Source organism: Babylonia areolata, chromosome 10 (genome assembly GCF_041734735.1).
Source record: "Babylonia areolata isolate BAREFJ2019XMU chromosome 10, ASM4173473v1, whole genome shotgun sequence".
In the NCBI taxonomy this organism is placed as follows: Eukaryota; Metazoa; Mollusca; class Gastropoda; order Neogastropoda; family Buccinidae; genus Babylonia; species Babylonia areolata.
The window spans coordinates 19,176,082-19,202,675 of NC_134885.1; the positions used below are offsets into that span (position 1 = coordinate 19,176,082).

At 41.9% G+C, this 26,594-nt stretch overlaps 2 protein-coding genes across 22 annotated transcripts in view; one reads left to right on the forward strand and one right to left on the reverse strand.

The window, feature by feature from the left end:
• The first annotated feature begins 4,132 nt into the window (after positions 1-4,132).
• Positions 4,133-12,172, forward strand: LOC143286863 (uncharacterized). Its single transcript, XM_076594710.1, has 4 exons — positions 4,133-4,227; positions 5,832-7,884; positions 8,920-9,519; positions 10,305-12,172. The coding sequence occupies exons 2-4, from the start codon at positions 6,411-6,413 to the stop codon at positions 10,439-10,441; spliced, it is 2,211 nt and encodes a 736-aa protein (XP_076450825.1). The 5' UTR covers positions 4,133-4,227; positions 5,832-6,410; the 3' UTR covers positions 10,442-12,172.
• A 9,183-nt stretch (positions 12,173-21,355) lies between these two features.
• The window catches only part of LOC143286864 (uncharacterized), a 66,005-nt gene continuing 60,766 nt past the window's right edge, over positions 21,356-26,594 (reverse strand). For all 21 annotated transcript variants that reach the window (XM_076594713.1, XM_076594720.1, XM_076594732.1 and 18 more), the window contains 4 exons: positions 25,312-25,344; positions 24,039-24,075; positions 23,290-23,504; positions 21,356-22,355 (listed from right to left, as the gene is read on the reverse strand). In XM_076594713.1, coding sequence (XP_076450828.1) covers positions 23,325-23,504; positions 24,039-24,075; positions 25,312-25,344 — 250 coding nt within the window. In that variant the 3' untranslated portion in view covers positions 21,356-22,355; positions 23,290-23,324. The remainder of the gene's footprint in view (positions 22,356-23,289; positions 23,505-24,038; positions 24,076-25,311; positions 25,345-26,594) is intronic.

The window sequence follows — 26,594 nt, forward strand, 5'->3', positions numbered from 1 at the left end:
GGGTTTCAGCCTCATCAGTGTTTTCAGCTGATGCCGTTTCCTACCTTTAGCTGAGTGCTCTCTTGCTCAAAAGGGAAGGCAGGGACCACATAGCTGTGGGTCATCTACTTCACAGATGTGTCTTTTGGCAGGATACTCAATTTTCCTGATCAGCACTGCAGGTGTCTGCATCTTTCAGGTCTGGTTGGCACCAAGATATATTATGAAAGGAAGCATAGAGTACAGCCTTAATTAGCACATGGTCCTTAGCCTAAAAAGAACAATGGATTTCAATCCATTGTAATATTGTCTTAACCTCATCTTCATTCATCATCAATAATGGGGAAAAAAGTCCTGGATTCTCTGGCCCTTCATGCCATGCTCTCATGGTGACCTCATTTTGATCCTCCTCCGATGGGCGCAGTAGCCAAATGGTTAAAGCATTGAACTTTCAATCTGAGGGTCCTGGGCTCGAATCTCAGTAACGGCGCTTGGTGGGTAAAGGGTGGGGATTTTTCCGATCTCCCAGGTCAACATATGTGCAGACCTACCTGCCAAGCAGATCAAATATGCACGTTAAAGATCATGTAACCCATGTCAGCGTGCGGTGGGTTATGGAAACAAGAACATACCCAGCATGCACACCCCCGAATATGGAGTATGGCTGTCTACCTGTCTGGGTAAAAACGGCCATACATGTAAAAGCCCACTTGTGTACATACGAGTGAACATGGGAGTTGCAGCCCATGAACAAAGAAGATACTCCTCCACTTCCATGTTTAAGGGTGAATTCCTGTCAAGTCTTCAGTGTCTGGCTCCATGACTGAGTATTGTCATCAATAGGTTAGTTAGTGATCTCATGTGCATTTTGAATCAAAAGAGGCACTTCTGGACACTGCAAGCTGAAGTGGCTTGGCATCATAGAAGGGTCTCCTTTGGTGTGTGACCTCTTCACAGCTCTTGAAAATGTAACATCAACAAATTTCAGTGAACTTCCGGTACTGAGACTGTAGCAGGCAAACCTGGGTGTGGCTGTGTATGGAAGACTTGGGATTAGTGGAGTGGAAGTAATGCCATTGAAACAGAGCATATACTGGGGCTGTTAGATTTCTCACAATCCTGTGCTTTCTCTCACTTTACAAGAAATCATGGGATTGTGAGAAAGTGTGGTTGTTCCCCTCCCACATTTTCTCTCAATTGAAAGAAAAAAAAAAGAGAGAAAAAGCATGGGATTGTGATAAAGTGTGGGCTAACAGGGGCAGTGGAAAAGGAAACAACATTGAATCTGGTGTGAAAAAAAATGCACAAAAAATATCTTTCCACACTGATGTGATGACCCCCTCCCCCTCCACCCCCTAAAAAAAGCATTGTAATCTTGATCTTGACCTTATATGTCAACCTGGATGGTATAAGCTTAAAAAAAAGAGCAATATATCCTGCATGTCAACTTTCATTATCAATGTAATCAAGAAATGCTTTTTTCAAGCATTGTGACCTTGAAACCAGCTCAAGGTCAAAAGATTGATAATTTTCAACAATTGTTCCATCTGTTTTAGTCAGTGAAATCCAGGAAGAAGAAGAAAAAAGAACAAACTAATCTTGTGCATTCTCTCTCTCTCTCCACTCTTTTATACATACATACATACATATTCCAATTATTCTCACCCACTATCATCTCCCTCCTCAGCAGTATGCAGAAAATAGCTGCATGCATGTTACACCCGGAAATCCAAATACACCTGCACACGTATAACAGGGTTTTTCTCATATTTGACCTTTTGTCAGTTCTTTATAAAATGCACACCACTCGAAAACCGGTTATTTTCATCTTGTTGGAAAAACCTTTTTTGAGAACTATATATTCTTGTATGTCTGAAATCTATTGATCTAAATCTAGTTGAATTTTTTTCTTATTCCAATCAGTTCGAAACAAAGGAAACCCGCCCATGGAAGAAAAAACTGAAAAGCGCTAGGAATGCCGACATCTCGGTCAAGGGAAAGGGGACTGGTGCTAGAGTTCCATCAAAACGACTCAGAGTTGACTCTCGGTCAGTTCTAAGTAATACAGAATGTTTGGCACAAGAGAGCTGCCATCAACAAGTACAGAACAGATCAGACCGAAATTGCCTTTCATTATTATCAGTCGCGGAGACAGACGTAAAGAGTGTGGCTTTTTTCTTTCTTCGATTTTGTCGTCAAATACATCAGTCGGCACTAGGCCTAGCGTCGCAACACCTTGGTGTCCGCCGGGTGATGTCATCTCTAAGTTTCACCCCCTTCCCCCTCTCCCATTTTTTCTCCGGATTTGCACATATCTCAGGAATGAGCTCTGGCTGGGGGTTTTCTGCGGCAGTCACGCCCGACTAAAACTTCAGTAGTTTTATACATTTAAAAAGAGTATAATAATGAAAAGGAAAAGCCCATTTACGCGAAGCTCTCACATTCCTGCACTTGGTCAAGCGCTTGAGTAAATGCATGCATGCAACTGGAAACCGGACATGAAAGTTTGCTGAAGGAAACGTCAAATTTGCTTTGCGGACACTGAGATGTGGGTTACCTACCGCGGATGTGACGGTACACCCACGACGTACGGCAAGGTCTTCGGTGTTTCTTCAAAGAAACCATGGGTTACTGTACACCCATGACGTACGCCAACGGATTTGTTATTTCAATTACAGAAACCATGGGTTGCTCAGTGTACACCCACGACGTACGGCAACGGATTAGTTCCTACACAGAGACCATGGGTGTCTGTACACCCACGGCGTACGGCGACTGAGGAGTCTTTCCTTCATAGAAAGCATGGGTGTCTGTCAGTACACCCATGACGTACGGCGCGCAAAATTTTAGGTGACGTACGGGAAAGGTTAACATACGAGGGATGTTCATTAAAGATTTCCCCTGACCCACTTCCCATGGACTGAGAGGAACAAAACTCGCCACAGTTATTAGTCTTTCTCTACATAGGTGTCAACAAGGGTCATGAACACACTTCTCCCATCGTTTTATGCAGCTTTGAAGACGGCTTGCCTGTAGAAGCCTGACCGCCGGTCTGCAGGTGGTACCAGAAGCCACGACTTGTCTGACCTCAGAGCGTTTCATTGTCTGGAAGTGCTTGCCCTTCAAAAATGACTTCATGGATGGAAAGAAGTGGAAGTCAGATTTGCGAGGTTGGGACAGTAAGGGGTTGATCACTGAGAAGGCCGGATTTTATAGCGGCACGGTGTTGGAAGAGGAGGACACGTTTTGCAGCATGCCACGTCTCTCAGTTTTGATGGCCTCCCGCAATGTCTGCAGCAATAAAGCACAGTATGTCCTGGTTATTTTGTACCCTTTGCCATCAGTGGAATCTATCATCACTACTCCATGCAGCTCCAAAAGACCGTGAGCATGACCTTGCCCGCCGGGGGATGGACACGTGTCTCAGTCAGTGCAAGCCGGCCGAGCCTATACTAATTAAGTTTCTGCCACCGACTGATCAGTGTGCTGCATCAGTCTCACTTCCAACCTGGCCCACTGCTCCCTCCATCCCTCAGCAACAACTAAGCCCAGTGATCAGCAATGACTAGAACAAGTATATGGCAAGTTTATTGTAAAATGTATCTGTATTCTTTTGGAAGGACGGGCCAATTAAATGTCAATGGATTCACAAACATGCAGTGCCGCGCCGCCGCACACCCGGCTGCGGCCGTGCTGGTGCCAGCATTTGTTGTGACTGAGCCAAAGGGGCAGATGAAGATATCAGACCCCATGCAGATTGCAAAGCCGGGCGCTCTTGCCCAATGCCCTAACAATAGTCTGGAGAAATGACATCTTGATATGAAAACCAAGCGACCCGAAAAGAGCAAACTGGAAAACGCCCTGGGTAACTTTTGAAATGGAGGAAGAGAAGTCTGGCTTCTACACCAACAGCATAAAGTTTTCCGAACTTGTCGTCTGCTAGGCAAATGGGATCTTTTATATTAAAAAAAAATGTTTTAAATCGATAAATGAGCAGTTAAATGCAACGTTTGTTATGTAATTATGTTTATCTTTGTAATTTGTTCAAATGCAACATAAATGAATGTGATATGAACATAGCATTCACATGTACAGCACCTTCTTTCTGCAAACTTTTGTGAAAGTGTGTATACGTCATTGATGTGTGTGTACACACAAAGTGAAAGGGGGTAGTGGTCCATTGGACGTCTGTCACAGAATCTGTTTTTTTGTGGGCTGAGTTGAACATTCTTTCGTGCATTTTTTGAGGTGAGGTTTTATTGGCTCATTTCAAGAGTAACCCACAAGAACATGAGTTTGTGTCACCATTTTTATTGCTTTATTGACACATGTATAGGAGACACATGACAGGTGTTTAACTTCCCTCATAACCTTACGCCTCTGCTGCTCTTCCGCATACACCGATAAAAGTTTGTGACTTCGTATGTACAGGCTCAAAAAGTGACAGACACAACCAATCTCATATCAAAACTAGGCTAATGGTCGGAAGCTTTTGGCAGAGACAGTTTTAGCTTTCTGAAAGCGGAAAGCAAATTGGTCCTTTCTCGCCCCTCCCTCTTTATGGTTGGAATCTAATTCCACTTGCGGCAATCGGTCAAAGTGTCACTTGGTGTGAGTAGCGTATCGGGATTGGTGTTTGTGTGTGTGTATGTGTGTGTGTGTGTGTGTGTGTAGGGGGTGTGGTGTGGGTGGTAGTGTGTGTGTGTGTGGGGGGGGGGGGGGGGGAGACAGAGAAAAAAAAAGGTAAACAGCTCTTCTGTGGGGTGCAGGACCAGTGACTCTTCACAGAGTTAAGGGTGAAGATGAAGACTCATTTTGAAACTTCCCATACCCCATTTTAGTGTTTGTTTGATATCATTTTATTTATTTTTTTTAGATCATTATAATGCTTTAATATGTATGATTGGGAGGCCTCATTATTTAAAAGTAGAAACTTGGTAATTCCTGGGTCCCAGCTTATAAAGCATATATATTGCAGTACATATCAAACCCTGGCCTTGTTCAGTCTCCTTTCAACATTTCATACATTAGCCAGAGCACACATGTTTTTGCCCTGTACTGAGCTGCTTCCTGTCTGCCATTTTGTCATATTCTGTAATTGAACATTGGTGGACAACAAGACATTTGACGTTTGTTATAAAAAATGTATCAAGTTACCCTTCTCAGAGGAAAAAACATAAGGTATTGTGTGACTGTTTCCCGGCTATGTTCTTTCACACAAGACCAGCAGTGTTGTTTTGTGTAAACAGTTTCCATGGTCTGACAATACTGTAGTAACACATACTGTCAGTATTGATCGAGAGTGCTTGGAATCAGGACACCTGTTGTACAGTTTGTTTTCATTATGTTGTTGCTTTAGTTATGTTGTTGCTTTAGTTTGTGAGCAGACTTAACATTTATGGCATTTGCAGTGTGTTCTGGATCATCAAATGCATGTATGTATGTACAGTCAGGCACACATACATGCACACAAGCTTGCACACCTTTATGCATGCATGCACTCAGACACATACACACAGTGCAATAAACACATTCAGGTGCACAGAACCGCATATATATATACACAATTATGCACACACACACACACACACACACACACACACACACACTCACACATTTTCACTGTTGCAGACTTTGTTCATATTTATTACTGCCAAACTGTAATAGGAGTATTTAAAAGCAACAAAACATTTTTTTTGTTGGGGGGGGGTTGGGGGGGGGGGGGCTATCTGTATTCTTTTGGAAGGGGGGAGGGGGGGGGGGGGGGGGGCGGGTATCTATATATATGTCTGTCTGAAATCTAGTAGACATGATTAATCATGGATTAATTTAATGTTGTCTTTTATTTGCAGGGTGTCATTGAAAAGATAAATGGAACTGGAAAAAATCACCACCAAACGGGAACATGATAGTGGAAAGGACCACAGGAAACACCTCGCCAAATTAACCCTATATAGTATATATGCCCATACTTTACAATGTCTGCTGACTATCCACCATCTTTGATAAGTTCACATTGATGTATTGAAACAGTAACTGTTTTTTTAACATTCTCTTCTTCGCAGTCACAAACTTTATTTTAAAAAGAATTGTAGTGTTCTTGGATTTGTACCAGTTTGACTTTCTGCACTTGCTTTCAATTTAGTGGAAAAGGTCATAGAATATCCAGGCAACTGTTAGATGTTAAAATTGTTTAATGAAATCTTAGGACTGTTAAACAAAATATGCAAAAATCAAGACCTCAAGGCTGTAAGAAACAAGCTCCCCCTTATCGAAATCATACTATGCTGTGAAAAACTAAGAAAGGTGACTAATATAAGATGTTCTCAGAGCAGAATGCATAAAAGGAAGTGTGAAGACAGAGGGCTGGGTGTTGGCGTAGACGTTTATCTTCAGACAACTGCTGGAATCATCTGATTCCCAATGCTGCGATGATGGAGCTCACAGTATGGGTGGATGGGATACCACGTGTGGTGTGCGGAGCAACCTACAACACCACATGCCAGGATGTGGTAGTGGCCCTGGCTTATGCCATGGACCGCACAGGAAGGTTCACCTTCCTCGAGAAATGGCGGGACAGCAGTCGCCCTCTGACCCCGGATGATTACCCACTTCAAGTGTTGCATAAATGGGGAGAGTATGCAGCAGAAGTGCATTTTGTTTTGTGTCAGCCCAGCACGGAGGATGGGAAACAGCAGGTCAAAGACAAGTGGCTGAGAAAGAGGGGTGAGCAGCATGTGTTCCCCCATCATTTTATGCACCAGAAGGGAATCCGCACTGCTGGGACTGCCACCGTGAAAAGGTCTTTGACATTCAGTGGCGCTTACAACCACCATCAGCAGACATCTGTGGTGACTCCTTCCGCTCCAACCAGCAAGTTCCGAAAGACTCAGAAGGGTCCAGTGCCAAACGGAGATGTACATAATAGGTCGGGGACTGCTCACGGCTCCAGTCCTTCCCTACTGCCAAAGCAGCTGAGAAGGATGGGAGGGGAACAGCAAGCTCACACATCAGGGAAAAGTCTGCCTCTCCCTCATCCTGTTCCCCCACCTCGTCACCGTCCTTCCACTGCTCAGTCCCAGCAAGTCAGTGTCAGTCATAACATTGGGAACAGTGTCTCACAGCCTTCAACATCTTTGCCAGATACTCGTTTCGACGATAAAAAGAACACAGTTCCATCCCGCCAACAACCACTTCCTGCAGCACGGTCCCTTTCTGTGACCTCAGTTGCACCACCAGTATCCCCCCACCCTGTTTCAGACACAGTTCTTCCCTCTCGGCTTCAAGCTCGTTCTCAGACACAGTCCCCTCCACAGCCCGAGCCCCCTAACCAGACTGTAAAGCAAGGACATGAACCAACCCCCCATACCCAGACTCAGCACACCACATCCCGTACACCCACACCACCATTGCCCTTGTCTCCACCCCCATCGTCTGCCACTCTTGTAAGCCATCCTGATGAGGAGCAATGTCAGGATACTGTCACTCTCGTGAGCTGTCTGGATCTGGAGCATGGTGAGGACACTGTCACTCTCGTGAGCCATCCTGAAAAGGGGCACTGCCTGGATACTATTGCTCTCGAGAGCCATCCTGATCAAGAGCATGGTCATGCTCCTGAAGAGACCCCCGGCCTTGTGGAGACCTCATTGGACAGCCTGGAGCACTCCCGCCGGGCCAGTCTGGAGATTGAGGAATACGACCTTGAGCACAACTTTCCAGACACTCACAGGGAACATGGGCACAGCGAGCGACCTTCTGTCAGCCTGGAGTACAGCTTGGAAGAGGGCATGAGGTCAGGGTCGCAAGGTCAGCTGGACAGCGAGCACGCCAAACTGCTTCAGCTGGTGGACCGGCTGCAGGAGGAGCTGAAGACGCAGGAATCGCAGATGGGTGCCCTCAATGCAGGTAATGTGTGCACTGGTGTGTCAGGTATTTTGGGTGCCCTCAATGCAGGTAATGTGTGCACTGGTGTATCAGATATTTTGGGTGCCCTCAATGCAGGTAATGTGTGCACTGGTGTGTCAGGTATTTTGGGTCTCCTCATTGCAGGTAATGTGTGCACTGGTGTCACAGTGGTGTGTCAGGTATTTTGGGTCTCCTCAGTGCAGATAATGTGTGCACTGGTGTGTCAGGTGTTTTGGGCTCCTCAACACAGGTAATGTGTGCTGGTATGTCAGGTATTTTGGGTCTCCTCAGCGCAGGTAATGTGTGCACAGGTGTGTCGGGTGTTTTGGGTCTCCTGAAGTCAGGTAACGTGTGTGCTGGTGTGTCAAGTGTTTTGGGTTTCCTTATTGAGGTGATGTGTGCACTGGTGTGTCCAGTGTTTTGGGTCTCCTCAGCGCAGGTTGTGTGTGGACTGGTGTGTTAAGAGTTTTGGGTCTCCTCAAGACAGATAATATGAGCTGGTGTGTCAGGTGTTTTGGGTCTCCTCAACGCAGGTAATATGAGCTGCTATGTCAGGTGTTTTGGGTCTCCTCAATGCAGGTGATGTGTGAGCTGGTGTGTCAGGTGTCTCCTCAACACAGGTAATATGTGCTCATGTGTTACCTGTTTTGGACTGTTAATGTTCTACTGTAACATTTTTTTGTGTCCCTGGTTCATAAGAACAAGCCTTTACATATTAGCTGTTGTCAGCTTTTGATTAGGTATGATTCTCAAAGGTATTTGTGTATTCCTTATGTGTTGATATTCTTTTCATTATTTAGACTGTCTGTTGATGTGTTAGTTTCATTTGAGATATATAGGTCCTGAGAAATATGTGTCTGAGCAGACCAGTGGATGGTGAGATGAATTGGGGGTCAGACTGAGAATGTAGTTGCAGATGTTATTGCTTGAAGTGTGGCTTTTATAAGTTTGTGTGCGCTTTGCTTTAAATGCAGACAACATGTGTGTGAATAATTTGAAGTATGACCATGGTTTATGAATGTGTTGTGGATCCAGAGATCACTGATCTGGAAGGAAAGGAGAAGGAGTACGAAGAGAAGCTGCATGTCATCATGGAAGAACTCCTTCTCTATGAAAATCGCGAGCATGACCTTGATGGTCAGCTAACTGACCTTGAAAAAGTGGAGTGGGAAAACGTGCTGGATGATGAGAAAAAATGTGAAGTTGACTTGACTCACAAGATTGCTTCTGTGAAAGCAGCTGTCGCTGAGCAGGATGAAAAACTGGCTGAGTTCAAGGCCAAGGAAAGTAAGTTGCTGAATGAAATCAAGCAGGAAGAAGAGAAGATAAACCAAGAAAAAGAGCGCCTGAAAGCAGAGGAAGCCAAGGCAAGAGAAGAGGAAGAGAAAACTGAAGAGGAGATTTCCAAACTGCAGACCCTGATAACAGAGGAGCAGAAGAAGACTGCAGAGCATGAAGCCTCGCTGTCAAATGTAGACATGGAGCTGAAATCTGTGGGAGAGAAGTTGACGGGAAAACAGACAGCACTGACAGAGGCAGAAGCCAAGCTGAAGGAAGAAAACCTGAAGGACTTTGCCGCTCACCCAGTGCCGAGACAGGACCCCAAGGGTGCCAAGCCTGCAAACAGTGGAGAGAGTAAGTTGCTGTTCAAACTGATGCAGCCTTTACCTGTCCTAATTCCCTCCCCTTTTCTGTCTTATGTTTTTGAAATGAAATGTTTTCCATAACTGAAGGAACTGAACAAACCCCCAAACTTCTTTATTTCAAGAAGCTAGATTTATCTCTTTTTTGTTAGTTTATTTGATAAGAAGATAATGTTTATTTGTGTGTGTTTTCTCCCCCCCAACCCCCCTCCCCCAGTGAATGTAGTTTATTATAATCATTAAAAGAAATGTTGCTTTTGCTGCAACTGCTATCACGAATACTGCAACATGCAAATGTCTGAGCGCTACCAGTTATCACAATGTGTACTACTGTCATGATTTTCATTAGATTGATTGTTGATCAGTTTCTCTATGATTTAGATCACAGGTCAGAATAAAACATGTTGATGGTTTAGATCATAGATCAGAATAGATAAAAAGCAAGTTATTAATAATTTGTTTACTTATTGGATACAGATGACATTTGTAAGAGCACTTTATTCAGACTGATAAAACAACAACAGCAGTTTTATAAATACCATGATGTTCATGAGGAGTCATGTTAGGCCAGAAGTGTACCAACATAAATGTTAATATATTAGGCCATATGTATGCCAGCATTATAGAATATATCTATATATTTCTCAGCAAATGACACTAAGTCATAGATATACTGGCACACTTTGTCTGCAAACACCAGTAATTGTGATGGGATATTAAACAAAATTCTTCCTCCACAAATGTTAAGTTTGTCTTGGTGTGTTACATATGTTCTAGCTGTGCTGAAGATCCTGGAAGGGAGACTATCACCACGGCCCCCTACCAGTGCCCCAGTTAAGACAGGCGACGGTCCTCCCTTGCCTCCCTTTGTTGATGCACTGACCACCAGCAACCCGAGTGGTGTCTGGGTCTGACCCACGATATGTCAGGGAGAAACGCTGCACAGGTTTCTGGTTTCTGTGTTGTTGCTTCCATGGGCATTCACCAAAATGATGTGATAGTTGAATGACTGCAACATACTTTGTGAGAAAGTCCACATGTTGATTTCGTTCTTGATTCTTCTACTGTAACTGGCCAAAGTGATAGATGAAGAGGGAAAATAGCAACATATTTTCAAGAAAGTCTATTTTCTTGATTTCATTGTTGCTTCCAATGAGACTGGCCCTGCTGATTTTAGTTTGTTTCACTAGTGCTTGGAAAACCAGCATGCCAGGGGGGTGGGAATGAGTGAAATGAGTCCCTCTCATCATTTTGTCATCACTTTTGGTTCCAGTAGCCAGGCATCGTTTGGGTCTTGACTTCAAAACATCTAGTGAGCAGACTTTTTTTGTGTGTTCTATGTTGCTGTGACTGCTGTGGACAGACAGAGAGTTATATGGGTCTGACCGCCTTTGAGACCAGCCAGACTCCATTGTTAGTTTTTGCTTTCAGTGCCATCACCAGCAACCAGAGCTGCATCGTGGTGAGAATACTGCTGGTCTTTCATTGTTGGGTTTCAGCTGCTGAAGGGATGGCTGTGTGTGTGTGTGTGTGTGTGTGTGTGTGTTTTCTGTTTCTGCGTTTGTGTTGTATATGAGGTTTTTTGGCTTAAAAAAAAGATTGCTGGAAATATACTAAATTATATTACATCAGTGTACACACAGTAGATGAATGTATATTGATGAAGTGCCTTTTTGGAGAACAAAATTACTGTGAATTAAAAAAGTTTTTCATAGAATGTATTGTGAGCCATAGATGGATTTTGATTTATATATAGTTTGAATGTACCAGGCTTTTATTGGTGTGTGTAGAATGACTTTCAATGGTATATGTTTTGCAGGATATATATAGACTTACATTGGAATGTAATGTTTGTGATAAACCATATATAAACATCTATTATGTAAATATCCATCTGTAAATATCTATAACTGTATGAGCCATGGTTTAACTATTAAGTATGAGCCATGGTAAAACTATCAATCAACTGTCAAACATTTGTATACAAAGATGGCTGATTTTCATGAAAAAAACAGATGCAAAGTAGATAAATGTGAAATATGTTTGACAGAAATAATGTGTTGTTTGGTGGTGACTGCGACCCTCAAGTAGTGTACTGTTTATATCTAAGACATTGAATATGGTGTACAATTAATATTCTTGTTTTTTTCAATGCAGGGTCACCTTTTTTTCTTTTTTTTTGTTTTGTTTATCCAAAGTGCATGTCTGGCTTATAAGGGACCCGTTTACAAAGACTGGGTTTGTTCATGGAAGCAGACTGTATGGTTTGCCAATCACTTCAGTGACTTGGTTCTGTCTTATCAACATTGACTGTATGTTTGTATGTGGTCAACCCATATGTTCAGCCATGCTGCCTGTGCACCTAATATACCTCATAGACTTGAAGAGCATAGGGTGTTCAAGTTTCAGGGAATCGCCCAAGCCTGTGTTCTGATTTTCATTCTTTTACTTTTTTTTTGTATGTGTAATTTTTCGACAGACATGAGGTGACGTGGTGGAGTCAGGTGTTGGACTTGCAAGTTTGATATTGATGACTGATTGCTGACTTCTTTGAGCATGTGAGTGTGTTGGTTGCCAACGTAGGGTGTGTGTGTGTGTGTGTGTGTGTGTGTGTGTGCGCATATGCATGTGCGTGGGTGGGTGGGTGGGTGGGTGTGTGTGGTTTGTGTGTTGTGTGTGTTGTGTGTGTGTCAGAGATAGAAAGAGAAAGGGAGAGAGAGAGAGATGAGTGTGTGTGTGTGGTGTATGTGTGTATGTGTATGCATGTGTGTGTGCAAGCAAGTGAGCACGCATGCTTGCAAACATTTGTATATGACAGAGAGATAGAGTGTGTGTGTGTTTGAGTGTGTGTGTGTGTGTGCAAGTGGATATGCCTGCTTGTGTGCATATCTACACAAGTGTGTGTGTGTCTGAGTGTGTGTATGAAAAAGAGAGAGAGAGAGGGAGTGGGTGTGTGTGTGTGTTTGCAAGTGACCGTGTGTGTGTGTGTGTGTGTGTGAGAGAGAGAGTATGTGTGTGAAAGAGAGAGAGAGAGAGAATGTGTGGGTGAAGTATCTTTGCATGCATGTAACATCTCCACTGCCTGGAAATCTCAGTAACAAGAGAATCTGATATATTGCATTGTCTGATTTGTTTCATATTAAGAAAAGAATATCAGAGTTAAATAGTTTTGAACTGAACTGAATTCTGTTGAACAAGAGATTTAAAGTTTACACCCAACAATCCATCGCTTAAGTGTGTACTTAACCACTCTACTTTTTTTTTTCATTCTGTTTGGACATTATTCTGTAATATTGATTTCACTTATTGTGTCAATGTAATTCTGAACTTCTGTTAAACTGCCCACCTTAAAAAAGAAATCGATATTTTCTTGCTGTTCGAAGGAAATGGAACCTTTGCTAACCCGTCTTTGTGGTTTGTTGTCTGGATTGTTTAACTTCATCTGGATGAACTCACGAACCCTGGAGCTCAAAATTACTGTAAAGAATAATTGAAAAATGTGTTTTGTTATTAATTTTTGTTTTTCTCAAATTGCATTCATATTTTTTACTCTGTATCACTTCATACTTGCTGATGGTGTTACTGGGAAAAGAAAAAGTGGGGTAAAAAGTTTGTATAAACATTGCTGAAGTTGAATTAACAGGTTTTGTGAGTTATTATGAACTGGACCATTTTGTTGTCATTTCATCGTTCAAATATTCTACAGTATACATAGATTAAGTGTGGAAATTATAACTGGGTTATTGATCATTCATAAGACCCTTTGTTCTTACTGGGTACATATCCCATTGTTAGAGATTAATTTCATGTAAATTATAACTATTTTTTTGGTGTCATATACTGTACCATGTCAAACTGATGCAAACTAGGCCTATTGGTTTGCTCTGCTTGGCCAAATTTCGCGCGGCTAACAGTGAAAAGACGGGCCCGCCCGCTCTCAGCCAATCAAACGCCTCAAAAAGCGTTTGGTGGTATGAGAGAGATGGGAAATGAAAAAAGGCGTAATACAGAAATCATGGTTTTGATTTCAATTTACTTATTTGCTGTGTCTTTGGGAGGTTCTGGTCAGTGCGTCTTGTAAAAGACCCCCATGGGGATGCAGGGGGTCTTTCAGCATCCCCGCCTTCTGGAAATTCTGTGCTAGAAATTTCCTCTCTTCTGTCACTGTCTTTGTTTCTGCCTTTTTTCTATCTTCACTGTTGTTTCCTTTTTCAGCCTTCCCAGTCCATTCAGCTTTCTTTTTTTTTTCAAGCAAGCCTTCAGACCTTTTTCCTCTTTTTCACAGTCTATGATGTACTATCTGTGCAGTTTTGCTCTGGTAATTAGGTAGTGAGATGTAAACACTCGGATGGGCATTAGCTGCCCATTCTGCAGTGTTATTTGCCTATATGGCTTTTTTTACGTATTTTTTGTTTGGCTTTGAAGTATTTGTTTTTTTTTCCTTTTTAAAGATTTTTTGTAATCTGGGGATGATAAATTAAGCGGAATGGCTGGCGTCCTCAGCAAGGCCTAGTCTTATTTGCCATAAGGAGCTAAATGGTTGGGATACTGTGTCATGAACTGTTTTGTGGGTTTGTCTTAGTGTTTTTTTGTAGATGTGACGGCTTTGTGTTGATGCAGTTGAGCATTTGTATGGTTTGACAATCCTGATATGGTCCTGTGCAGTCGGCTGGACTATAAGCAGCAAGAATAAGTCTTGTAAAAGATGTGCTTTGTGTACCAAATTTCATCCTGAAAGCTTGTTTGTTCACTGAAATATTTGTGTGTGTTTATTATTTTGTTCCATTATAATACCACCTGTTGGATGCCAGGGTTTTTTTTAATATAAAGAACACCACCCCCACCCCCTTTGTGTTTTATTTGTGCCAGAAATTTCCTCTTTTCTATTGCTTTCTTTGACTCTGCCTTTTTTTTTCTTTCCTTCATTATTGCCTGCATTTTCTGCCTTCCCAGTCTTTCCACCCCTTTTTTTCCCCAGCAGGCCTTGATTTTTCTCTTTTGCTGTTTTACTATGGCGATTAGGATACGTTATTGTAATCATTGGGATGGGAAATAAATGTCCATTCTGCAGTGTTATTTGCCTAAGTGGCCTTTTTGTGTCTTTTTTGTGTGTGACTTTAAAGTATTTTTGATAATTTTTTACAATTTGTTATAATCTGGGTGTGATATATTAAGTAAAAGGCTGACATCCTCAGCACAATGTTGTCTCTGTCTTGCTGTAAGGAGTTTAATGGTCAAGGTAATATGTAATGAACTGTATTTTTTTGTGTGTGGCAGGGTTTTATGTGTAACATGGCCGAATTTTTTATTTAGTCCTGATATGGCCCTGTGTGGTCAGCTGTATAATAAGCAAATGATGTCAGAAGTTAAATGTTCAATTATGATTTGTATTTGTATTTCTTTTTATCACAACAGATTTCTCTGTGTGAAATTCAGGCTGCTCTCCCCAGGGAGAGCATGTTGCTACACTACAGCACCACCCATTTTTTTGTATTTTTTTTCCCTGCATGCAGTTTTATTTCTTTTTCCTATTGAAGTGGATTTTTCTGCAGAATTTTGCCAGGAACAACCCTTTTGTTGCCATGGTTTTTTTTACGTGCAGTAAGTGCATACTGCACACGGGACCCCAGTTTATCATCTCATCCGAATGACTAGCATCTAGACCACCGCTCAAGGTCTAGTGACGGGGGAGAAAATATTGGCGGCTGAGCTGTGATTCGAACCAGTGTGCTCAGATTCTCTCGCTTCCTAGGTGGACGTGTTACCTGTAGGCCATCACTCCACTTGTGATTGTGAACACCTGAGGTTGTTTTTGCCATTTCTAGTGTAAGTCCACTTATCCTGAGTTTGGAAGAGAGAGCAAGCAGTTGGGTGGGGTCTTAGGGTGAGGATGGAAAGGGGGCATTAAAATAATTATTGTCTGCCTCTTATTTAACATTATCAAAAACGTTGCTTGATTTTGGCAAATTTCATATTATCTAACTATACAGCTTCATAAATGCTGCTTGATTCTGGCAAGTATTGTCAACCATGGATTGACTGCCCTTGTTGTTTTGCACAGTTTACAATGTATACTGTCTGTGCTGTTTTATTCTAGCAATTAGGTAGTGATAGTACTAGCTGCTGTCCAGTATGCTGTTATTTGCCTAGTGGCCTTTTTGAAATATTTTTATGTGGCTTTTAAGTTTGTTTTTTTTAATTAAAAATATCTTTTTTGATATTTTGTATTCTGGGGATGATTGATTAAGCTGAATGGCTGATGTCCTCAGCACAGCCTAGTCTTTTCTGCCTCAAGGACCTTAACGGTTATGGGGATTTCATAAACTGTGTTGTTTTGTAGATTTGTTGTTGTTTTTGTGGTGTAGTTTTGTGTTTAAATCAGTTTTAATTTTTATTTAGTTGTGCAGTCCTTAAAAGGTGCTGTGTGGTTGTCTGGACAGTAAGTAGTGGTGTCAAATGTCAGTTTGATTCACAGTGTAGAAAAAACAACTTAAGTGCTGATTGACTGCTGTTTGAACAGACCATGTTTGTTTTTGCTGTGTTGATGGTGTAGTCGAGATATTAGGGGCTAGGATTTGTATATTTTTAGGTTAGATCACATATATAGCTGTGTAATGTTTGCATCATTGACTCAAAATAAATCGCCCATGATGGTGTTTATTTCTTGTGAAGGTCATTAAGTAGTTAAGGTGATTCTGTCAAAGTTGTGAGTGAGTGTGTGTGTGTGTGTGTGTGTGTGTAAACCACACACCAACTCAGTTGAAGGTCACACATGGATGGTGAGATGAACACAAGGGTACAAATAACTCAGTTATTGAAAACAAAAATTTACAAAGTTCTGATGGCTGCACTTACTTTTGTTAGTCAGGATTGTTCTTTTATGTGGCATTGTTATTTGAAAAATCTTTCATTGTCTTGAATTGCATTATCCATAAGACTGACTTCACTGCAGAAATGGTAACCTTTGAAAGTGTACCTTTATAGGTAAGAAACTTGGAAAACTGTTTGTGTTCAGTGTGTTCAAATATGACACCCCCAAAAGTTTGTGATGATTTGTTCATTTATTTATGATCCATCTTGGTTAAATTGCTGTAGTCAGTTTGTTAAAAGGTGTTTGTCAGTTGTCCCTGTCTTCTTAGTTTGCGTGTGGTTAAAGGGGTCTGGAATCTTTCCAGTTGTATTAATGGAGACTGAAAACTTTTATGATACAGAAACAGATGACATGTCTCTCCAAAGGTAATGCTTTTTAGATTACCTGCTGTTGATTTATTCTTTTTTGTTTGTTTTTTTGACTATATATATTTTTTTCCCCCCGATGCACGCTTAACTACAGCAGAGCAATATTTTGATTAATTAAGCATCATGTTGATGATTTCACTTATGTAACTGAAATAATTTCTGGATTCTCCCAAGACTTATTTATCATCTACAAACATAGACATAGAGAAATGCATTTGAGAAAGAAATTATACATACATATATATATATGTATCATGGTCCAGTGTTCAGCAGTGGTTAGGGTTCAAGGGTCCTTTTTGGCCTGGTGTTTGTGTTTGGGGAAGGCATTTTTTCTTCACTACATCCAGTTGTGTATGGGTTTGTCACTTCAGACCAGGAAGATTAAAATGGTAGATGGAGAGCATTGCATATCTTCTTCTTCATTTGTTGGCTGCAACTCCCATGTTCACTCGTATGTACATGAGTGGGCTTTGTGTATCGCCGTTTTTGACCCTGCCATGTAGGTAGCCGTACTCCATTTACAGGGGTACATGAATATGAATTTGATGGGCGCAATAGCCGAGTGGTTAAAGCATTGGACTTTCAGTCTGAGGGTCCTGGGTTTGAATCTTGGTAACAGTGTCTGGTGGGTAAAGGATGGAGCTTTTTCTGATATCCCAAGTCAACATATGTACAGACCTGCTAGTGCCTGAACCCCCTTCATGTGTATACACAAGCAGAAGATCGAGTACGCACGTTAAAGATCTTGTAAACCATGTCAGTGATTGGTGGGTTATAGAAACAAGAACATACCCAGCATGCACACCCCCGAAAACGGAGTATGGCTGCTGACATGGTGGGGGAAAAAACAGTCATACATGTAAAAGCCCACTTGTGTACATACGAGTGAACGTGAGAGTTGCAGCCCACAAATGAAGGAGGATATGAATTCATTGGGACCTTTAACTGAACCTTTAATATATATTTATATATATGATTTTGTTTTTATTAATGCATTTCTATGTTTGTGTGGATATATATCAGATCATTGAATCTACTGAATGGTAGTATGTTGGTTGTGTTATACTGCTGGTGATTCCCTTTGTGATCAGTGCAATGCTAAAACGTTGAATTTCATTTTTTCTGAATTTCCATCTGAAGGTTCCAATATAATATTATAGTGAAGAGGAGTGAATCGAACAGAGAGACATTGTTAACAACTGCTACGCAAAAGTGTACATATCTATAGATGTATTCATATTGCTAACAAGGTATTATCATTGTTATTTATTCAGTTGTACCCCATTGTGAGCAGAAGGCAAGTTTAGTATGCTGTGATGTATGTATATGCTTCTTGATATTTGACATATATTCTGCTTTGACATAGTGTGTTGCCTGTGTACCCTGCTTCATGATATACCAGTTGTTACGAGAAGGGTTAATGCATGTGGCATTCATTTATAGGTTCCACATGTCAGCCATAGTCCTGAGGTTTATTGTCATGCCACGAAGCACACATTTCTTTTCCTGTAATGTATTCTGAAGAATTCCTTGCTGGCAAACTGATGGACTGGTTTCAGTTGGGACAAAGTGAAGTCTGCCAGGCTGTTTGATGTCCCAGTCCTCAAACTTACCAGTCAGTTCTTGCCACTGTGTTGTGTTGGGTCTCTTGTACCAGCCTGTGCTTGTGCTGAATTTTCTTTCCCCAGTTTCTTGCTGTTCACGTTCTGTGGGATCAATATTGATGTGTTGTCAGACCTGGTGTGTGGTTGACTGGGTGGTTAGCAGCAATGAAGATGATGATAGCAGCCTGCACTTGCCAATGCTCCATTCTGAACTGTGTTGTCAGTGTGTGCTTTTCACTGTTCCAGGTTCCAGAGTGAAGTTTACACAGCTCTGTTCACAATGAATTCGTGATGTTCACACTCTGACCAATTGCAAAAGGCATTCCAGTACAGAAGATCAGGAAAGAAAATACTGCAGAAATGATAGCTTTGTGCTTGTTCAAAACTGTGCTTACAAAGTATTCTTCATGATGTCCCATTTCGTTACCAGATTTATGAACTGAACTGTAAGTGATCAGTTTTGTGTAACTGTAAGGTTTTTGTTCTGAACTGTAAGTGATTTGAATTATATATTGAACTAAGTGATCAGGTTTATGTACTGAAGTGTAAATGATCATGTTATTGTATTGAAATGTTCTGCAGGGCCAAACCAGAAGGCCCTTTCCTGAACTGTGTTGCCCTGGAGGTATTTGGAAGCAGGAACATTGGATTATCTGCTTTCTCACATGACGAGAACAGCTTATGCATGTCAGTACATTATTTTTGGTCCAGCAAACGGGGCTCCATGATAGAATTGGTTTGGCATTGGACTTCAATGTAGTGATCATTGGTGATCAGGGTTTGAGGTCCTGTTTAAGACTTGGGGAAATGCACTTTACTCCAGTTTTCTTCACTCCACCCAGGTGTTAATGGATACCTGGCTTTTGTTGGGGAAGGTTAATTACAATGGTGAAGGAGAGAAAAGGGCACGGTCTTCCTGTGTTGTCCTGGACATCAGCTCAGCTCAGCTGCCCCATGGCGGTTGCCGTTGGGGCGCTACAGATGACCTGTCAACCAGTCCTCTCCATCCATCCCTGTCTTTCGCACATTTGACCGCCTCGCTCAGCTTCAATCCTGTCCATTCTGTGATGTTGTCTTCCCATCTCTTCTTCTGTCTTCCTCTCTTCCTTCCTCCTCTGTTCCCTGGAGCACTGTCTTGGCAAGCCCCTCTCCTCTTGTTACGTGGCCGAACCATTTTAATTTGCGCCTCTTGATGGTGGTGAGAAGATCTTCATAGGGACCAGTGGCTTGCCTTATTCTGTTTTTGACTTCCTCATTGGTTATGTGGTCTTTGTAAGAGATGCCAAGCAGTCTTCTGAAGCATCTCATTTCTGAGGCCTGAATCCTCTTCTCTAATTCTGCTGTAAGGGTCCATGTTTCACAAGCATACAGGAGAACTGAGTAGATAAGGGAACGCATGAGTCTTATCTTCGAGCTGAGCTTGACTGCCTTGTCCTTCCAAATGGTGTTCAACTTGGCTAGTGTTGCAGCTGTCATTTCAATTCTGGCTAATACTTCAGGCTTGGACCCCTCATCTGAAACTATTGCTCCAAGGTATTTGAAATTCTTCACGGTTTCAAGCTTTTCTCCGTTGGCAGTGATGTCAGTTTGGATGCCATTGTCATTGTTTGTCATCAGTTTTGTTTTGTTTGCACTGATTTCCATGCCGTAAGCTGTGGCGGATCTGTCTAGTTGCCTGACCAGGTTCTCCAGTTCTTGTTTTGAGCCTGCGAGTCCGTCTATATCATCAGCAAAACGCAGGTTTGTGATTGTTCTGCCACCAATGCTGACTGTTCCTTGGTGGTCTTCAAGTGCATCTGTCATAATTCTTTCAAGGAAAACATTGAAGAGTGTCGGCGAGAGCAAACATCCTTGTCTCACTCCAACTGTGGTTCGGAACCAGTCTCCAATGTCCCCGTTGAGGTAAACTGCACTGCTGGTGAAGTAGAGAAAAGGGCACGGTCTTCCTGTGTTGTCCTGGACATAGTGGATATGAATTCACTGCCTCTTGGCATACATGGCCATGGGACCTTTAGCCTTGACTTTGAATATTTGGAAAGAAATAAACAAATGGGCTATGGTGTTTTTTGAGCACATCTTTTGTGTCTTTGTAGCGTTTTATTCCCTGTGAGATAAAGCGTTTAAGTGTATTCTTGCTTGCAGTTTTGAAATTTTTTTTTTTTGTGTGTGTGGTCAGCTGGCCTCTAGACAACTTGCTTTTTTGAAACATTCCTTCACAATGAGATTCCATGGAGTGTGAATGCAAAGAAATGTTTAAATATTCATATCAGATTTCTTTGACGTTCCAGATCAACATATCAGTTCAGTGGTATTTTTTGTCAGAATAACAAATATTTTATCACTTCTAACAGATTGATATGGCTTTAACAATGTGAGGCTAAGTGAAGTCAATGTGAGTACTGGTACTTTTTTGATCAAATGACCAAGATGAGCATGTCTAGTGTGCAGATGAGCATTTTTCAGTGGGACAAACGTTCACAAGACAAGAAGATAAACAGAAGTGACAGAGAAAAATATGTACCTGCTACAGAAAGTTGAATGGAAAGTGAGAGAGACAAATCCACAATGTGAGCATGGAGCAACGCAGATGTGTAAAATGTTGCATGTGAGAGAGTGAGATTTTTAAAAACTGATTTTGTGCAATGTTTCTCTGTGACTGCTCTTTATTTACTTTGCTTTGTGTCATGTTTGGTCATTGAAAAGTGTGGTTTTGCAGACACAAAATGTGTCAACATTCTATCAAACAGCCTTCATGTTTTTCATAAAAATCTTTTTGTTCTGACTTTTTCTTCTGCTTGCCAAAATTGCAGACTCATGTGACAATAAAATCGAATTTGATTAGATGTCATTGTTCAGTGTTTTTATCTGAATGTGATGTCACATGCTTAAAAATTGATATCACACACACACACACACACACATTTAACACATAAGTGAGAAAAGTTTCCACAAACACACACCACATTAAAAGACCTCAGAAGCAGAAACCCACCCAGACAGTTGTCTTGATTGGCTAAAGAATACTGCCAGGATTACAGAATATGTCTTCACACTCGTACATTTACCACATTGACTACTATCAATGCTGCAGTGCGCATATACATTACTATGTACAAACTAGGTTGTTCAAACTGAGTAAGTCTGGCCATGCAAACTTGAATAACATTCTTCAGTAACGAAATACTCAGAAAGAAAGAAAATGATTCAAAGAGATTGCATCTAATCTAAACACACAGCCACCAGGTTTTTTTTTGGTTTTTTTTTCTTCTAATTTTTGACAACTGACATTTGATGCTGAAAAACGTTCCAAACAGCTGAGAGCCAAATGAATATTTCTGGCCTGTGATCTCCTTCATTGAACATAAATCTGATGGCTGTGTTAATTTACCCCCATTTAAAATAACACAGCCTCAGACAGTTCATGATGATTCAGGCCGAGTAACATCCTTATAATTGATAATGGTCTGTAGACAGTCAGCTTTTTATTGTTTTTCAAGCGCTCAAATCACGTTGGGATTCATTTCATATGATTTCATTTTGCATCTTAAGTCTAGAAACCAATTAACAAACACAAAATACAAAGCACCTAATCAGACAAAAAAAAAAAGAAGCAAAGCACCCAAAAACTATTTGTTGTGTCTTTGGTGGTTATTCTGGGCCAGGTGTGTACCTACTGAATGATACCTTGGTAAAACTCCAGCAACCCATCAAATCACAGGCATCATGTTGCAGACCAGCTTTCCTTCTTCACCTGGTCACTCACCAGATCTCTTCCAGCATCCATCTGTCCCAGAAACAGTGAAAGGAACAGGTGCTTTGACATCACGTGCAGGAAGTACAGATTGAAGGGGGGTGTAGCTTGGACAACTGGGCGTAAATTAATCAGTAAGTTAAGCCGCTACTTCTAGCACTGGTTGAAATTCAAGGCTGGAACGGTTGAAGCCGGTTGTTAGGGAGTCTGAGAAAAAAGACAGCCAGTCAGGATCTGCAACAACAAACAACAACCATAACTGAAAGATTAAACTAGACTTAAGTGTCAGTTGAAGTTTGAACAGAGTTCTTCCCTGTAGAAGGGTACATTGAGAGAATTATGCTTTGACATGTATGGTCCAATGACAGAGCTTTCAAAAAATGTTGTAAACACAGCAATATATACCAGCAAACAATTCAGGAAATAAAACACACCCAGTTACACAGATAATGTACTGCTATGTGCTTTATACCATATCATTCAATGGATATCCCATTAGGAACTTAAAACTGAAATCCCACATCAGAACCATGGATGAAAACTTGCATCAACTGAATGACACATGCTGTGAAGTAAGCAAGACAAGTAAATAAAAGAATTGACTTGTTTTGTCTATCCCATTTACATCTTTTATTGCTTTGTAATCTGTATTATCACAGATTTCACCACTCATAACTCATTATTTCATTTTTTCATAACTCATTTATTTCATTATTATTTTACACACACACACAGACACACACACACACACAGATATATATATATATATATATATATATGATAGTCGTGTCCGACTATGACCATCAGAACAGCAGTCGAGGCAACTACTGTTCCAACTATTTGGGCTAGAATTTGATTATAGTGGAGAGTGTCTTGCCCAAGTACATCCCCACTCTCTCGGCCAAGAGGGTTTTAGGACAGTTGGCGTTGGGACGGTTCCCAAAGGCCAACTAGCCCACAAGGCTGCAGCACTAAGAGCCAGTGCAATTTTGCCTCCTAGTTTGAGAGTCATAGTCCTTCACAAAAGACTAAGCTGTAAATGGTTTCCCATTGACTGGAGAAACCATGTCATATATATATATATATATATATATATATATTCCATTTTATTTTTATTAAATTTTTTTTTTGGATGATTGTTAATAATTGATAACGCTTCAAGACTTACAGCTGAGGAAATGCAGGACAGGCAGGGAGGGGAGCCTACTCTGCAGCCTCCTCCTCAGCGGCGGCTTCCTCTGTGGGGGCCGGAGGAGCGCCACCCACGTGCTGGATCTCTGGGGGTGGGGGCTCCTTGGCCAGCTCCTCGAAAAGGTCTTTCCGCTCCACGTAGGTACGGTGGTCCGTGTGCCGCTCGTACTTGCTGCACAGCTGGATCTTGGGCTGGGGAAAGTGGTGGACAGGACACGTTAGTTCAGTCATGCTTGGTGATGTTATTGTCAAGGCATAACCAAGCGCGTTGGGTTATGCTGCTGGTCAGGCATCTGCCTTGCACGGTAGCAGATGTGGCGTTGCGCATATTATATGGATTTGTCCAAACGCAGTGACGCCTCCTTGAGAAACTGAAACTGAAACTCATACACAGGTATAGGCTATCCGAAATGCCCTCCTCTTTACTTTCTTTTTAAAAACTTAGCGGCGATGTGCATGTGTCCACGCCGACACAAACACTTGTGCGCTCATGCACACACACACACACAGACACACACACACAGACTCACACACACACACATCACACGAAGGCACACACGTGCGAACACAGAAACACCTTACACACACATATTTTGTTGAACACCTCACAAGTACATACACATTATTTTACATACAAAAACTCTATCGCACACCGTCTTGAAAACAAAAACAACAACACTGTCAGCACGACAAACTGCAAGTCATAAGAAACACAAGAGAACTTACTGGAGCTCCGGTGTATTTATCTGCAAGGCGGTCAAAGCTGAAAGAACAAACATTCGAGACTGAGTACAATGCATGGTTTCATCTGGTATGCATGTAGCAGACAACACGCAGTCAGTGGTTTTATTTGTGTGTTAGCGAGCATGTGCAAGTGCGTACATGCACGTGTGTGCATCGATTACTGTATGTGATTTCATTTATGCATGCAGTGCATGTCAGTGTCTGTCTGTATCTATAGTATACGTAGGTACGTATGTATGTACCGACGTGTGTGTGTGTGTGTGTGTGTGTGTGTGTGTGTGTGTGTGTGTGTGTGCTCTAAGGGGAAATGCAATCAGTTGTTTTCATCTGTCTAAAATAATCTAAAAGAATTGCCTTTTTTGGCGAAGTTCAAATTAGCGCACTTTGATGTAGAAAGAATTCAATGTAGCCAACATATTATTTCCTTATACCCATCTACTGGAATTACTTCACGTTAAATCTTTCTTCTGCATTTAGTGTGGTAGGAATATAGGTCTACCTGATTTTTCATGGTATTTTAGGTGGGAAATGAAATATAGGGACAACTCTCGTTTGATGTGGCTTTGGTATCGTGAATCTTTGACTACCTACCACTAAATGATTATTCTAGTACTATAACAAATGTTCAAGTCGATCCTCAGTGAGAACGATGACTGCTTTTGTGAACATGTCCCAAGAGACAGTTTATTTTGCATTTAATTTTCAATAAATTTCCCCCAGCCATGTCACAGGCTGTGTGTAAGCGTGTGTGTGTGACCGGGATGGGGTTGTGGATGGCTGTTCAGGAATGTGCAGTGTCAGTGCATCATTTGCCTTATTAAGTGGTGTGTACTTAACGCACCGAGTTGCTTTACCCAAGGTCACGCGCTATAAAAACAGTCATTATTGTTCGTCTTATTATTATTATCAACAAATATGAATGGCGATGCATACAAAAATTGATTAGGAATTTGTGACATTCACCCATGATGCTGCAGTGTGTTTGCAACGCAGATCACTGAAACTGTATGAAAACAAAACAATCATTCTGCTGTGTCGCATCTCACATATAGCTTTTGCATTAAGTGACAAAATGATAATGCTAAATTTTACCATGATTACAAAAAAACCCACTTTGATGATGCAAGTGATCGGCCGGAGCCGGCCACAAAAAGTACGAGTTAAAATATGAATCATGCATTCAGATCCACCTTCCCCTCCCCACACCCCTTCGATGTATGGTAAACAAAGACAACAGAAATCAAAAGCTACTTACGATTCATCCACCTGGACTGCTGACTTCTTCTTGCTGTAAAACGCGACACACCAAACCATTAGGCACAAAAACACAGTCAATGCTCAATGCATCATTACTTATGGTGTATATTTCTACTCCATACTTCCTGTGGATATTGATGACGCGCACACCCACGCACAGAGACTGTACAGACATACACACACAGACGCACGCACACGAAAAGACGCGTACACGCACACACTTGGAACACTGATATCAATGATGTTTGTTCCTTTCAAATCTTTTGAATCAAGAGTTTAAAGAAAAGGAAAACACCAGGAACACGAAGAAATAGAAACAGCAGTATTAAAAAAACCTCTTATAGGCCTCTCTCTCTCTCTCTCTCTCTCTGTGATTTAAGATGTCAACCAACGAACATCTTAAGACCAGGCCTTGCACAGACTTAAGAAGATAAAAGGTCATAAGGGCTTTTTACAGCCATCGGGGCACTGGACTCTCACAGCGTCCAGGGCTCCTTCCCCGGTTTTATCTATCTCCATCCGAAGTCAGGTTCCCACTCATCCCTGGCTGGAGTGAGGAAAGTCAGGTTCCCACTCATCCCTGGCTGGAGTGAGGAAAGTCAGGTTCCCACTCATCCCTGGCTGGAGTGAGGAAAGTCAGGTACCCACTCACCCCTGGCTGGAGTGAGGAAAGTCAGGTTCCCACTCACCCCTGGCTGGAGTGAGGAAAGTCAGGTTCCCACTCATCCCTGGCTGGAGTGAGGAAAGTCAGGTTCCCACTCATCCCTGGCTGGAGTGAGGAAAGTCAGGTTCCCACTCATCCCTGGCTGGAGTGAGGAAAGTCAGGTTCCCACTCGCCCATTCTATCTCTGTGGCTGCCTTCACCTTTACTCTCCATCTCGCTCACTACAATCGGCTTCGGATCCACTCTGTTTACGCATACCCAGATTCAAACACTCGACTGTTGGCCGCGCCGTTCTTTCTCTGTCTTTGAACCTTGCAACTGGAATGAACTTCCTCTTTCGCTTCGTCAAGTCTCCACACTCAGCTCTTTCAAGTCTGGCCTTAAAACCCACCTCTTTCCAAAATAGCCTCCCTTCCCTGCCTCCCAGTTATGGATGCGTGTGGGTGGCTGGTGCGTGAGCGGTTTGGTTTGTCTCTGCTCAAGATTCAGCGCTATATAAATATTATTATTATTATTATTTCCCGAAAGACACACCATGCCGAAACGGAGGCCTCCAGCCCAGATCACTGGTGAACAGTCTGGTTCACAAGTCCAATGCCTAACCAGCTCCCATCCGC